General features: G+C 47.1%; 1 protein-coding gene across 1 annotated transcript in view; it reads right to left on the bottom strand.

The window, feature by feature from the left end:
• Nucleotides 1–15170, bottom strand: part of LOC138930788 (M protein, serotype 5-like) — a 105707-nt gene that overhangs the window by 17438 nt on the left and 73099 nt on the right. The window contains exons 16-17 of the mRNA XM_070291212.1: nt 10323–10409; nt 4778–4864 (exon numbers count right to left, since the gene is read on the bottom strand). Of these exons, the coding sequence (XP_070147313.1) occupies nt 4778–4864; nt 10323–10409 (174 nt within the window). The remainder of the gene's footprint in view (nt 1–4777; nt 4865–10322; nt 10410–15170) is intronic.

The following is a 15170-nucleotide window of genomic DNA, read 5'->3' as shown; positions in this document are numbered from 1 at the left end:
ACTTTTCATCCCATTTCAGCATTTCAGAGTCCTCTAGTCACTTCATCTTTAGACCACCCTCTTCCTATCGGGGGTTCTTGAGGGGCTTAAGGAACTTAAGAGCGAGCAGGTAATTGAGAACAGGTTGGAAGTTCTGTCTACTCCAGTTAGTTTAGAGACCCCAAGGCTTGGTGAAACTTCAGTCCGTTGCCCCAAGATCTATACACCGTCTCCATAAGATTACACTTCAGAGCAAAGAAAGTGTTAAATGCCTCCTCCACTAATATTGTTGGGGACACTTCAACTCTCATGTTGAGGAGGGAAACTCACTTTGCCCCATCTACCAGAAAGACATTCCCGATTTAGGCAAAAATGAAGAAAAGGAAAGGAAGGTGCCCAAAGGCAAGAGTCCGTTTTCCACTGCGCCCCTAACTCTTGAGTGAATCACTTCCCCAGTGGGCCCACATTAACAGCGATCATCAGATAGGGCCCACTGTGGAGCTGACCAATAGCTGAGCAAGAGAAGTACCAGTAGGTACCTCATTGATAGTTGGTTGCTTATGGGCAGGGCCCAGGGTTGCACTGTCCAACTGCTAGGCAAGACCGGTTGCTTAGTAACAGGATATGGAGTCATCAGGCACAGCAATGGCTACCTGCTAAGGGCTGTGCTCATGCTGCTCTCTTACCTAAGGATACGTTGGGTCCAGTGTGCTTTACTCTGTTTAATGGACTCTGTTCCAAATCAGGATTTGATTTCACAGGCTTCTTTAACTGTTGTACATCATTCTTTTCATTGTATTCCCAGGCATGCCTGTCAGCAGTGCTCATCTATATGCCCCTCCGACAGCTGCCACATGATCACATGTGCCGCATATAGCATAGCTAATATTTCAAAGCCAACAAGAATGTGAAAGCCAGCCCACCTTGAGAACTACTTTCACAAACCTTCACCTCACAGTGATTCTTATTCTATGCACAGTGTAACAGAGCAGAGTGAGCACAGCCCTATGCAGTTAGCCATTGGGCTGCTTCTTTTCAACGCACCCTGATCCTAGGCAGCAGGTGTGGCTCAGCCTTGCTTGGTGCCTCAGAGGGCCCCATTTGCAAGCAGCCAACTGTCTAGGAGTGGCCATTCATTGTCCTGCTCAGCTATTGGTCAGCACCACAGTGGGCCCTGCCCACAGTTACTGTCAATGAGGGACCATTCATTGGGGAAGTGATTAAGTAAGGGTGGTGTGGTGGTCATCAGGTGGAAAGTGAGAGAAGAGAGATTCTGGCATTCTTGTGGAGGGCCTGGAGATCACCCAACGTTGCGCCAGTGGGGGAGCTGGATGGTCCCAGGGGATAGACTGGGGACTACATCCTTTAGTGATTCAGAGCCCTCACTAAGTCCCTCCACTAGCCTTGGCCCAGGCCGTGCGGAGCGGTGAACCTCTCCCCCATCCCTGTCTCTGCAACTTAATAGCAGGTGGCCATCTTTCTGGGTCTCAGGCTGTGAGAACTGGTCTCCTCAGTTGGACAGCTTGAGGAGACAGGACCTATTGTGTTGGGTACCTGGCTCCATCAAGGATGAGAGCTGGGTCGAATATGGGAACCTTGCCCTGAAGGAGCTGCCAATGGAAACCTGTTTCTCTTTGACCACGATGGGACATTTCACGGTGAAAGGTGTTCCTTGAGACTTTGCCCTCTCTTGGCAGGACAGAAAATGACATTCATCTGATAGAGATATTTAGGCACATCTTTACCTGACCATGACCTAACCTTAAGCACAAAGGGTGTGACACCACGAAGTCTGAAACAACTTACCACAACTTTCTCTAACCTTTGCTTTTAAACATACTTACTGAAAACGTTCAGTAACTTTGGGTTCTTAGGGCAAGAGCCACCCTCATCCTTGTATGAATCTGTAATCAACCTTTCCCTGTCCCAAACTCAAACATTTCCTTTTGATGGGCCTCATTCTGCATCAAGCACATGGACTTGCAATTGTGGTAACAGCAACCCTGTCTAAGGGCTGACTTTGCCTCTCTTAAACAACAGCAGAGACTGGCCAAGTGCTCACAGTCATCCGTAATATACCCACTCATTTGGCTTGGCTAAGCTTTAGCCAACCTTCTCTCCTCTGAACTTCAGCTTTCCCCCAAGCTTGAGCAGGCACAAAGCGTCAGACCTTTCTGGCTCCCTTAACAGCTCATTCTAAGAATCAGCTCACTACAGAAAGAAACACTTCCTGTCGCACTGCTCCATCATGCTGTCTGTTCATCCATCCCCACCTCTTGCCCCATCTCACACACACACACACACACTCACACACACACACACACACACAGATACACAAACTCACGCACACACACAGAGCTGTTGCTCACCCTGCTTATCCTTTCATGTTAACGAAATATCTTTTTCTGTTCCATTTTGAGACATGTTAAGAACGTGTGTTCAAAACATTCTCCCTATTGCAATCAGTTCTTTTCAGTTGCTCAGTCGTGTCCGACTCTTTGTGACCCCATGAATCACAGCACGCCAGGCCTCCCTGTCCATCACCAACTCTGCATTCAGATGCTTATATCTTTGCTTTGCTCCTTTGCTTTTTGCTTCTCTTCTTTTCACAGCTATTTGTAAGGCCTCCCCAGACAGCCCTTGTGCTTTTCTGCATTTCTTTTCCATGGGGATAGTCTTGATCCCTGTCTCCTGTACAATGTCACGAACCTCATTCCATCGTTCATCAGGCACTCTATCTATCAGATCTGGGCCCTTAAATCTATTTCTCACTTCCACTGCATAATCATAAGGGATTTGATTTAAGTCATACCTGAATGGTCTAGTGGTTTTCCCTATTTTCTTCAATTTGAGTCTGGATTTGGTAATAAGGAGTTCATGACCTGAGCCACAGTCTGCTCCTGGTCTTGTTTTTGTTGACTGTATAGACCTTCTCCATCTTTGGTGGCAAAGGATATAATCAATCTGATTTCACTCTTGACCATCAGGTGATGTCCATGTGTAGAGTCTTACTTGTGTGGTTGGAAGAGTGTATTTGTTATGACCAGTGCATTTTCTTGGCGAAACTCTATTAGCCTTTGCCGTGCTTCGTTCTGCATTCCAAGGCCAAATTTGCCTGTTACTCCAGGTGTTTCTTGACTTCCTACTTTTGCATTCCAGACCCCTATAATGAAAAGGGCATCTTTTTGGGGTGTTAGTTCTAAAAGGTCTTGTAGGTCTTCATAAAACCGTTCAATTTCAGTTTCTTAAGCATTCCTGCTTGGGGCCTAGACTTGGATAACTGTGATATTGAATGGTTTGCCTTGGAGACGAACAGAGATCATTCTGTCGTTTTTGAGATTGCGTCCAAGTACTGCATTCCGGACTCTTTCGTTGACTGTGATGGCTACTCCATGTCTTCTGAGGAGTTCCTGCCCGCAGTGGTAGATATAATGGTCATCTGAGGTAAGTCCACACTTTCCAGTCCATTTTCGTTCGCTGATCCCTAGAATGTCGACGTTCACCCTTGCCATCTCTTGTTTGACCACTTCCAATTTGCCTTCAAAGTAGATACCCCATACTCTTATATTTAAACCACAAAACTTGCAGAGCTTGGACTACAAAAGATTTTTGGGGGGAAGAATATTTTACGACTGTAGTTATTTAGAAATACGAGGGGATGATGATCAATATAAGACCAGCTTTTACTCAGTCTTATGTTGATACCTGTATCAAAAATCTCTGTCCTGACTTCTCTGGCTGTCCAGGGGTTAGGACTCCATGCTTTCACTAGAAGGGGAACCGGTTCAATCCCTGGTCAGGGAACTAAGATCCCACAAACTGCATGGTGCCCACCACCCAAAAAATTTATCTGTGTGTGGTGATCCTGTTTGTCATCTGCACCGGGATTTGGGCCAGCTCCACTGCCCTGCCCTTGAGAACACACTGCTCCCACCAATTTCTTAGGAAAACAGTGGCCTAATTGATATTTGGTCTGTTCCCTCCAAACATTATTTTAATCTTTGGGAGTGCTGGTTGTGGGTTTCAGTTGGATCAGCATTTTGTGCCTCCTGAGCACCTTTAGCTGACAGCAAAGGTGAGTGATGCAACAAAGCCCATTATGACGTAAGTGGCCAGGATGTGATTTCTGCCTGCCTCTCTCAGGGGAAGTATGACATTCACCATCCCCATGTGAAACCCTCTTCCCATCTGGGTTCTGGCAATCTAGCCCCTCATGTCATTCCACACCCCAAACAATGGCAGTAACACCACACCACTACTCCTTGCCGCTGAGATCCATTGATAAGCGGGGTTAGCCATCTTCAGTGCAGACTCCTGAGCCAGTCCAGGCCTCTCCTCTCTGGCTAACTGGGGACCTCAGGGTCTGTCCCCCAATGTCTCGGGACCTCGCACCCCTCCCCACTCAGGTGCCCACCTCTGTTCTTCCTTCCCTCCCTTCCCATCAGAAAATTCACACACACACAAATATCATCTTTTCACCCTTTGATGTTTATTTTAATCGCAGCCATCAGTTTACTATGTTAGTGTGAGAGTCAGTCTTTTCCTGGTTAACCATTTCTAAGAAAGCAGACCACTGGAGACACAATTCTAAACTGTCTGACCTTTTCTATTCAGTTACTGGCTGCCCAGGTTGTACTTCTCCAGGGTCTCTCATTCTGGGGTGGCTGAGCTTATCTTCTCTTTTGATTCTGCCCCCTTCTTTGACTCTGACTCATATTTTGGTACCTTTTTCGGCTTGGTTCAGTTTCTCACGTGCACAGGAACGGAGAAAACAGTTTGGTTCTCTTGTTTTCTTCACCTTCTTCGACGGAGTGGCGTACGATCGGATTTTCTTTCTCAAGGTTCCTTTTAGAGGTCTTCTGACCCTCATGGTCATATTTCGTGCCTTGAAAGACAAGAGAAGGCTATGAGTTTTGAGGAAAGAGTATAACAACTGAGTTGGAAAGGAGACTTCATGAAAAGGGAGGTGGCCTGATGAGGACTTTTGCGCCAGGCAAGGGCAGTGTAGAGGTCTTGGGCACCAAAGTCAATGGAGAACCTGGGGAGTGTCGATGGAATCATCTTACCTTCACGCTGCCTCTGTATCTCCGTTGCCAAAGGGTCTTCTTTCTTCCTTTCATCCTTGAAGCAAACCGCACTGCAACTCTTCTTGGCTGCCGTGGCTTCCTAGTTCCCTTAGCCATGATGACACCATGAAGTGGCCTAACCCAGAATCTCTGCCTCGGACCTCCCTATATATACCTTCCCAGGACAATGAGGAGCCACACCCTTCACTCTGATTGGTCAGCTAGGCACTCCCCCAGCCAATGGGGGCTTTGGGAGTCTTAGACATCACAAGGTACCACGGTGCCCATCCACATGGGTTAGTGGGTGCTGAGGGAGGCCATGAAACAACTTTCCCACCCTTGACCCCTCTGTGTGTCTGATTCTGGGGAGTGGTGATTCAGGGGCATGGTGTTTCTTCTCGTGACCCTCAGACTTTCCTTCAGTGCCCTTTATTCTTTGACTTGGATGTCCCCCTTCAACACTCCTGCCCCCTCCATCCCTGTATGAACCTCTGCCAAACACTTTTCATCCCATTTCAGCATTTCAGAGTCCTCTAGTCACTTCATCTTTAGACCACCCTCTTCCTATCGGGGGTTCTTGAGGGGCTTAAGGAACTTAAGAGCGAGCAGGTAATTGAGAACAGGTTGGAAGTTCTGTCTACTCCAGTTAGTTTAGAGACCCCAAGGCTTGGTGAAACTTCAGTCCGTTGCCCCAAGATCTATACACCGTCTCCATAAGATTACACTTCAGAGCAAAGAAAGTGTTAAATGCCTCCTCCACTAATATTGTTGGGGACACTTCAACTCTCATGTTGAGGAGGGAAACTCACTTTGCCCCATCTACCAGAAAGACATTCCCGATTTAGGCAAAAATGAAGAAAAGGAAAGGAAGGTGCCCAAAGGCAAGAGTCCGTTTTCCACTGCGCCCCTAACTCTTGAGTGAATCACTTCCCCAGTGGGCCCACATTAACAGCGATCATCAGATAGGGCCCACTGTGGAGCTGACCAATAGCTGAGCAAGAGAAGTACCAGTAGGTACCTCATTGATAGTTGGTTGCTTATGGGCAGGGCCCAGGGTTGCACTGTCCAACTGCTAGGCAAGACCGGTTGCTTAGTAACAGGATATGGAGTCATCAGGCACAGCAATGGCTACCTGCTAAGGGCTGTGCTCATGCTGCTCTCTTACCTAAGGATACGTTGGGTCCAGTGTGCTTTACTCTGTTTAATGGACTCTGTTCCAAATCAGGATTTGATTTCACAGGCTTCTTTAACTGTTGTACATCATTCTTTTCATTGTATTCCCAGGCATGCCTGTCAGCAGTGCTCATCTATATGCCCCTCCGACAGCTGCCACATGATCACATGTGCCGCATATAGCATAGCTAATATTTCAAAGCCAACAAGAATGTGAAAGCCAGCCCACCTTGAGAACGACTTTCACAAACCTTCACCTCACAGTGATTCTTATTCTATGCACAGTGTAACAGAGCAGAGTGAGCACAGCCCTATGCAGTTAGCCATTGGGCTGCTTCTTTTCAACGCACCCTGATCCTAGGCAGCAGGTGTGGCTCAGCCTTGCTTGGTGCCTCAGAGGGCCCCATTTGCAAGCAGCCAACTGTCTAGGAGTGGCCATTCATTGTCCTGCTCAGCTATTGGTCAGCACCACAGTGGGCCCTGCCCACAGTTACTGTCAATGAGGGACCATTCATTGGGGAAGTGATTAAGTAAGGGTGGTGTGGTGGTCATCAGGTGGAAAGTGAGAGAAGAGAGATTCTGGCATTCTTGTGGAGGGCCTGGAGATCACCCAACGTTGCGCCAGTGGGGGAGCTGGATGGTCCCAGGGGATAGACTGGGGACTACATCCTTTAGTGATTCAGAGCCCTCACTAAGTCCCTCCACTAGCCTTGGCCCAGGCCGTGCGGAGCGGTGAACCTCTCCCCCATCCCTGTCTCTGCAACTTAATAGCAGGTGGCCATCTTTCTGGGTCTCAGGCTGTGAGAACTGGTCTCCTCAGTTGGACAGCTTGAGGAGACAGGACCTATTGTGTTGGGTACCTGGCTCCATCAAGGATGAGAGCTGGGTCGAATATGGGAACCTTGCCCTGAAGGAGCTGCCAATGGAAACCTGTTTCTCTTTGACCACGATGGGACATTTCACGGTGAAAGGTGTTCCTTGAGACTTTGCCCTCTCTTGGCAGGACAGAAAATGACATTCATCTGATAGAGATATTTAGGCACATCTTTACCTGACCATGACCTAACCTTAAGCACAAAGGGTGTGACACCACGAAGTCTGAAACAACTTACCACAACTTTCTCTAACCTTTGCTTTTAAACATACTTACTGAAAACGTTCAGTAACTTTGGGTTCTTAGGGCAAGAGCCACCCTCATCCTTGTATGAATCTGTAATCAACCTTTCCCTGTCCCAAACTCAAACATTTCCTTTTGATGGGCCTCATTCTGCATCAAGCACATGGACTTGCAATTGTGGTAACAGCAACCCTGTCTAAGGGCTGACTTTGCCTCTCTTAAACAACAGCAGAGACTGGCCAAGTGCTCACAGTCATCCGTAATATACCCACTCATTTGGCTTGGCTAAGCTTTAGCCAACCTTCTCTCCTCTGAACTTCAGCTTTCCCCCAAGCTTGAGCAGGCACAAAGCGTCAGACCTTTCTGGCTCCCTTAACAGCTCATTCTAAGAATCAGCTCACTACAGAAAGAAACACTTCCTGTCGCACTGCTCCATCATGCTGTCTGTTCATCCATCCCCACCTCTTGCCCCATCTCACACACACACACACACACTCACACACACACACACACACACAGATACACAAACTCACGCACACACACAGAGCTGTTGCTCACCCTGCTTATCCTTTCATGTTAACGAAATATCTTTTTCTGTTCCATTTTGAGACATGTTAAGAACGTGTGTTCAAAACATTCTCCCTATTGCAATCAGTTCTTTTCAGTTGCTCAGTCGTGTCCGACTCTTTGTGACCCCATGAATCACAGCACGCCAGGCCTCCCTGTCCATCACCAACTCTGCATTCAGATGCTTATATCTTTGCTTTGCTCCTTTGCTTTTTGCTTCTCTTCTTTTCACAGCTATTTGTAAGGCCTCCCCAGACAGCCCTTGTGCTTTTCTGCATTTCTTTTCCATGGGGATAGTCTTGATCCCTGTCTCCTGTACAATGTCACGAACCTCATTCCATCGTTCATCAGGCACTCTATCTATCAGATCTGGGCCCTTAAATCTATTTCTCACTTCCACTGCATAATCATAAGGGATTTGATTTAAGTCATACCTGAATGGTCTAGTGGTTTTCCCTATTTTCTTCAATTTGAGTCTGGATTTGGTAATAAGGAGTTCATGACCTGAGCCACAGTCTGCTCCTGGTCTTGTTTTTGTTGACTGTATAGACCTTCTCCATCTTTGGTGGCAAAGGATATAATCAATCTGATTTCACTCTTGACCATCAGGTGATGTCCATGTGTAGAGTCTTACTTGTGTGGTTGGAAGAGTATATTTGTTATGACCAGTGCATTTTCTTGGCGAAACTCTATTAGCCTTTGCCGTGCTTCGTTCTGCATTCCAAGGCCAAATTTGCCTGTTACTCCAGGTGTTTCTTGACTTCCTACTTTTGCATTCCAGACCCCTATAATGAAAAGGGCATCTTTTTGGGGTGTTAGTTCTAAAAGGTCTTGTAGGTCTTCATAAAACCGTTCAATTTCAGTTTCTTAAGCATTCCTGCTTGGGGCCTAGACTTGGATAACTGTGATATTGAATGGTTTGCCTTGGAGACGAACAGAGATCATTCTGTCGTTTTTGAGATTGCGTCCAAGTACTGCATTCCGGACTCTTTCGTTGACTGTGATGGCTACTCCATGTCTTCTGAGGAGTTCCTGCCCGCAGTGGTAGATATAATGGTCATCTGAGGTAAGTCCACACTTTCCAGTCCATTTTCGTTCGCTGATCCCTAGAATGTCGACGTTCACCCTTGCCATCTCTTGTTTGACCACTTCCAATTTGCCTTCAAAGTAGATACCCCATACTCTTATATTTAAACCACAAAACTTGCAGAGCTTGGACTACAAAAGATTTTTGGGGGGAAGAATATTTTACGACTGTAGTTATTTAGAAATACGAGGGGATGATGATCAATATAAGACCAGCTTTTACTCAGTCTTATGTTGATACCTGTATCAAAAATCTCTGTCCTGACTTCTCTGGCTGTCCAGGGGTTAGGACTCCATGCTTTCACTAGAAGGGGAACCGGTTCAATCCCTGGTCAGGGAACTAAGATCCCACAAACTGCATGGTGCCCACCACCCAAAAAATTTATCTGTGTGTGGTGATCCTGTTTGTCATCTGCACCGGGATTTGGGCCAGCTCCACTGCCCTGCCCTTGAGAACACACTGCTCCCACCAATTTCTTAGGAAAACAGTGGCCTAATTGATATTTGGTCTGTTCCCTCCAAACATTATTTTAATCTTTGGGAGTGCTGGTTGTGGGTTTCAGTTGGATCAGCATTTTGTGCCTCCTGAGCACCTTTAGCTGACAGCAAAGGTGAGTGATGCAACAAAGCCCATTATGACGTAAGTGGCCAGGATGTGATTTCTGCCTGCCTCTCTCAGGGGAAGTATGACATTCACCATCCCCATGTGAAACCCTCTTCCCATCTGGGTTCTGGCAATCTAGCCCCTCATGTCATTCCACACCCCAAACAATGGCAGTAACACCACACCACTACTCCTTGCCGCTGAGATCCATTGATAAGCGGGGTTAGCCATCTTCAGTGCAGACTCCTGAGCCAGTCCAGGCCTCTCCTCTCTGGCTAACTGGGGACCTCAGGGTCTGTCCCCCAATGTCTCGGGACCTCGCACCCCTCCCCACTCAGGTGCCCACCTCTGTTCTTCCTTCCCTCCCTTCCCATCAGAAAATTCACACACACACAAATATCATCTTTTCACCCTTTGATGTTTATTTTAATCGCAGCCATCAGTTTACTATGTTAGTGTGAGAGTCAGTCTTTTCCTGGTTAACCATTTCTAAGAAAGCAGACCACTGGAGACACAATTCTAAACTGTCTGACCTTTTCTATTCAGTTACTGGCTGCCCAGGTTGTACTTCTCCAGGGTCTCTCATTCTGGGGTGGCTGAGCTTATCTTCTCTTTTGATTCTGCCCCCTTCTTTGACTCTGACTCATATTTTGGTACGTTTTTCGGCTTGGTTCAGTTTCTCACGTGCACAGGAACGGAGAAAACAGTTTGGTTCTCTTGTTTTCTTCACCTTCTTCGACGGAGTGGCGTACGATCGGATTTTCTTTCTCAAGGTTCCTTTTAGAGGTCTTCTGACCCTCATGGTCATATTTCGTGCCTTGAAAGACAAGAGAAGGCTATGAGTTTTGAGGAAAGAGTATAACAACTGAGTTGGAAAGGAGACTTCATGAAAAGGGAGGTGGCCTGATGAGGACTTTTGCGCCAGGCAAGGGCAGTGTAGAGGTCTTGGGCACCAAAGTCAATGGAGAACCTGGGGAGTGTCGATGGAATCATCTTACCTTCACGCTGCCTCTGTATCTCCGTTGCCAAAGGGTCTTCTTTCTTCCTTTCATCCTTGAAGCAAACCGCACTGCAACTCTTCTTGGCTGCCGTGGCTTCCTAGTTCCCTTAGCCATGATGACACCATGAAGTGGCCTAACCCAGAATCTCTGCCTCGGACCTCCCTATATATACCTTCCCAGGACAATGAGGAGCCACACCCTTCACTCTGATTGGTCAGCTAGGCACTCCCCCAGCCAATGGGGGCTTTGGGAGTCTTAGACATCACAAGGTACCACGGTGCCCATCCACATGGGTTAGTGGGTGCTGAGGGAGGCCATGAAACAACTTTCCCACCCTTGACCCCTCTGTGTGTCTGATTCTGGGGAGTGGTGATTCAGGGGCATGGTGTTTCTTCTCGTGACCCTCAGACTTTCCTTCAGTGCCCTTTATTCTTTGACTTGGATGTCCCCCTTCAACACTCCTGCCCCCTCCATCCCTGTATGAACCTCTGCCAAACACTTTTCATCCCATTTCAGCATTTCAGAGTCCTCTAGTCACTTCATCTTTAGACCACCCTCTTCCTATTGGGGGTTCTTGAGGGGCTTAAGGAACTTAAGAGCGAGCAGGTAATTGAGAACAGGTTGGAAGTTCTGTCTACTCCAGTGAGCTTTAGAGACCCCAAGGCTTGGTGAATCTTCAGTCCGTTGCCCCAAGATCTATACACCGTCTCCATAAGATTACACTTCAGAGCAAAGAAAGTGTTAAATGCCTCCTCCACTAATATTGTTGGGGACACTTCAACTCTCATGTTGAGGAGGGAAACTCACTTTGCCCCATCTACCAGAAAGACATTCCCGATTTAGGCAAAAATGAAGAAAAGGAAAGGAAGGTGCCCAAAGGCAAGAGTCCGTTTTCCACTGCGCCCCTAACTCTTGAGTGAATCACTTCCCCAGTGGGCCCACATTAACAGCGATCATCAGATAGGGCCCACTGTGGAGCTGACCAATAGCTGAGCAAGAGAAGTACCAGTAGGTACCTCATTGATAGTTGGTTGCTTATGGGCAGGGCCCAGGGTTGCACTGTCCAACTGCTAGGCAAGACCGGTTGCTTAGTAACAGGATATGGAGTCATCAGGCACAGCAATGGCTACCTGCTAAGGGCTGTGCTCATGCTGCTCTGTTACTGAAGGATACGTTGGGTCCAGTGTGCTTTACTCTGTTTAATGGACTCTGTTCCAAATCAGGATTTGATTTCACAGGCTTCTTTAACTGTTGTACATCATTCTTTTCATTGTATTCCCAGGCATGCCTGTCAGCAGTGCTCATCTATATGCCCCTCCGACAGCTGCCACATGATCACATGTGCCGCATATAGCATAGCTAATATTTCAAAGCCAACAAGAATGTGAAAGCCAGCCCACCTTGAGAACGACTTTCACAAACCTTCACCTCACAGTGATTCTTATTCTATGCACAGTGTAACAGAGCAGAGTGAGCACAGCCCTATGCAGTTAGCCATTGGGCTGCTTCTTTTCAACGCACCCTGATCCTAGGCAGCAGGTGTGGCTCAGCCTTGCTTGGTGCCTCAGAGGGCCCCATTTGCAAGCAGCCAACTGTCTAGGAGTGGCCATTCATTGTCCTGCTCAGCTATTGGTCAGCACCACAGTGGGCCCTGCCCACAGTTACTGTCAATGAGGGACCATTCATTGGGGAAGTGATTAAGTAAGGGTGGTGTGGTGGTCATCAGGTGGAAAGTGAGAGAAGAGAGATTCTGGCATTCTTGTGGAGGGCCTGGAGATCACCCAACGTTGCGCCAGTGGGGGAGCTGGATGGTCCCAGGGGATAGACTGGGGACTACATCCTTTAGTGATTCAGAGCCCTCACTAAGTCCCTCCACTAGCCTTGGCCCAGGCCGTGCGGAGCGGTGAACCTCTCCCCCATCCCTGTCTCTGCAACTTAATAGCAGGTGGCCATCTTTCTGGGTCTCAGGCTGTGAGAACTGGTCTCCTCAGTTGGACAGCTTGAGGAGACAGGACCTATTGTGTTGGGTACCTGGCTCCATCAAGGATGAGAGCTGGGTCGAATATGGGAACCTTGCCCTGAAGGAGCTGCCAATGGAAACCTGTTTCTCTTTGACCAGGATGGGACATTTCACGGTGAAAGGTGTTCCTTGAGACTTTGCCCTCTCTTGGCAGGACAGAAAATGACATTCATCTGATAGAGATATTTAGGCACATCATTACCTGACCATGACCTAACCTTAAGCACAAAGGGTGTGACACCACGAAGTCTGAAACAACTTACCACAACTTTCTCTAACCTTTGCTTTTAAACATACTTACTGAAAACGTTCAGTAACTTTGGGTTCTTAGGGCAAGAGCCACCCTCATCCTTGTATGAATCTGTAATCAACCTTTCCCTGTCCCAAACTCAAACATTTCCTTTTGATGGGCCTCATTCTGCATCAAGCACATGGACTTGCAATTGTGGTAACAACAATACTGTCTAAGGGCTGACTTTGCCTCTCTTAAACAACAGCAGAGACTGGCCAAGTGCTCACAGTCATCCGTAATATACCCACTCATTTGGCTTGGCTAAGCTTTAGCCAACCTTCTCTCCTCTGAACTTCAGCTTTCCCCCAAGCTTGAGCAGGCACAAAGCGTCAGACCTTTCTGGCTCCCTTAACAGCTCATTCTAAGAATCAGCTCACTACAGAAAGAAACACTTCCTGTCGCACTGCTCCATCATGCTGTCTGTTCATCCATCCCCACCTCTTGCCCCATCTCACACACACACACACACACTCACACACACACACACACACACAGATACACAAACTCACGCACACACACAGAGCTGTTGCTCACCCTGCTTATCCTTTCATGTTAACGAAATATCTTTTTCTGTTCCATTTTGAGACATGTTAAGAACGTGTGTTCAAAACATTCTCCCTATTGCAATCAGTTCTTTTCAGTTGCTCAGTCGTGTCCGACTCTTTGTGACCCCATGAATCACAGCACGCCAGGCCTCCCTGTCCATCACCAACTCTGCATTCAGATGCTTATATCTTTGCTTTGCTCCTTTGCTTTTTGCTTCTCTTCTTTTCACAGCTATTTGTAAGGCCTCCCCAGACAGCCCTTGTGCTTTTCTGCATTTCTTTTCCATGGGGATAGTCTTGATCCCTGTCTCCTGTACAATGTCACGAACCTCATTCCATCGTTCATCAGGCACTCTATCTATCAGATCTGGGCCCTTTAATCTATTTCTCACTTCCACTGCATAATCATAAGGGATTTGATTTAAGTCATACCTGAATGGTCTAGTGGTTTTCCCTATTTTCTTCAATTTGAGTCTGGATTTGGTAATAAGGAGTTCATGACCTGAGCCACAGTCTGCTCCTGGTCTTGTTTTTGTTGACTGTATAGACCTTCTCCATCTTTGGTGGCAAAGGATATAATCAATCTGATTTCACTCTTGACCATCAGGTGATGTCCATGTGTAGAGTCTTACTTGTGTGGTTGGAAGAGTGTATTTGTTATGACCAGTGCATTTTCTTGGCGAAACTCTATTAGCCTTTGCCGTGCTTCGTTCTGCATTCCAAGGCCAAATTTGCCTGTTACTCCAGGTGTTTCTTGACTTCCTACTTTTGCATTCCAGACCCCTATAATGAAAAGGGCATCTTTTTGGGGTGTTAGTTCTAAAAGGTCTTGTAGGTCTTCATAAAACCGTTCAATTTCAGTTTCTTAAGCATTCCTGCTTGGGGCCTAGACTTGGATAACTGTGATATTGAATGGTTTGCCTTGGAGACGAACAGAGATCATTCTGTCGTTTTTGAGATTGCGTCCAAGTACTGCATTCCGGACTCTTTCGTTGACTGTGATGGCTACTCCTTGTCTTCTGAGGAGTTCCTGCCCGCAGTGGTAGATATAATGGTCATCTGAGGTAAGTCCACACTTTCCAGTCCATTTTCGTTCGCTGATCCCTAGAATGTCGACGTTCACCCTTGCCATCTCTTGTTTGACCACTTCCAATTTGCCTTCAAAGTAGATACCCCATACTCTTATATTTAAACCACCAAACTTGCAGAGCTTGGACTACAAAAGATTTTTGGGGGGAAGAATATTTTACGACTGTAGTTATTTAGAAATACGAGGGGATGATGATCAATATAAGACCAGCTTTTACTCAGTCTTATGTTGATACCTGTATCAAAAATCTCTGTCCTGACTTCTCTGGCTGTCCAGGGGTTAGGACTCCATGCTTTCACTAGAAGGGGAACCGGTTCAATCCCTGGTCAGGGAACTAAGATCCCACAAACTGCATGGTGCCCACCACCCAAAAAATTTATCTGTGTGTGGTGATCCTGTTTGTCATCTGCACCGGGATTTGGGCCAGCTCCACTGCCCTGCCCTTGAGAACACACTGCTCCCACCAATTTCTTAGGAAAACAGTGGCCTAATTGATATTTGGTCTGTTCCCTCCAAACATTATTTTAATCTTTGGGAGTGCTGGTTGTGGGTTTCAGTTGGATCAGCATTTTGTGCCTCCTGAGCACCTTTAGCTGACAGCAAAGGTGAGTGATGCAACAAAGCCCATTA

This window comes from Ovis canadensis, chromosome X (assembly GCF_042477335.2).
Source record: "Ovis canadensis isolate MfBH-ARS-UI-01 breed Bighorn chromosome X, ARS-UI_OviCan_v2, whole genome shotgun sequence".
NCBI classification, from domain to species: domain Eukaryota; kingdom Metazoa; phylum Chordata; class Mammalia; order Artiodactyla; family Bovidae; genus Ovis; species Ovis canadensis.
Note: the sequence above shows the minus strand (reverse complement) of the source record. Positions and strands in the feature narration are given on the sequence as shown.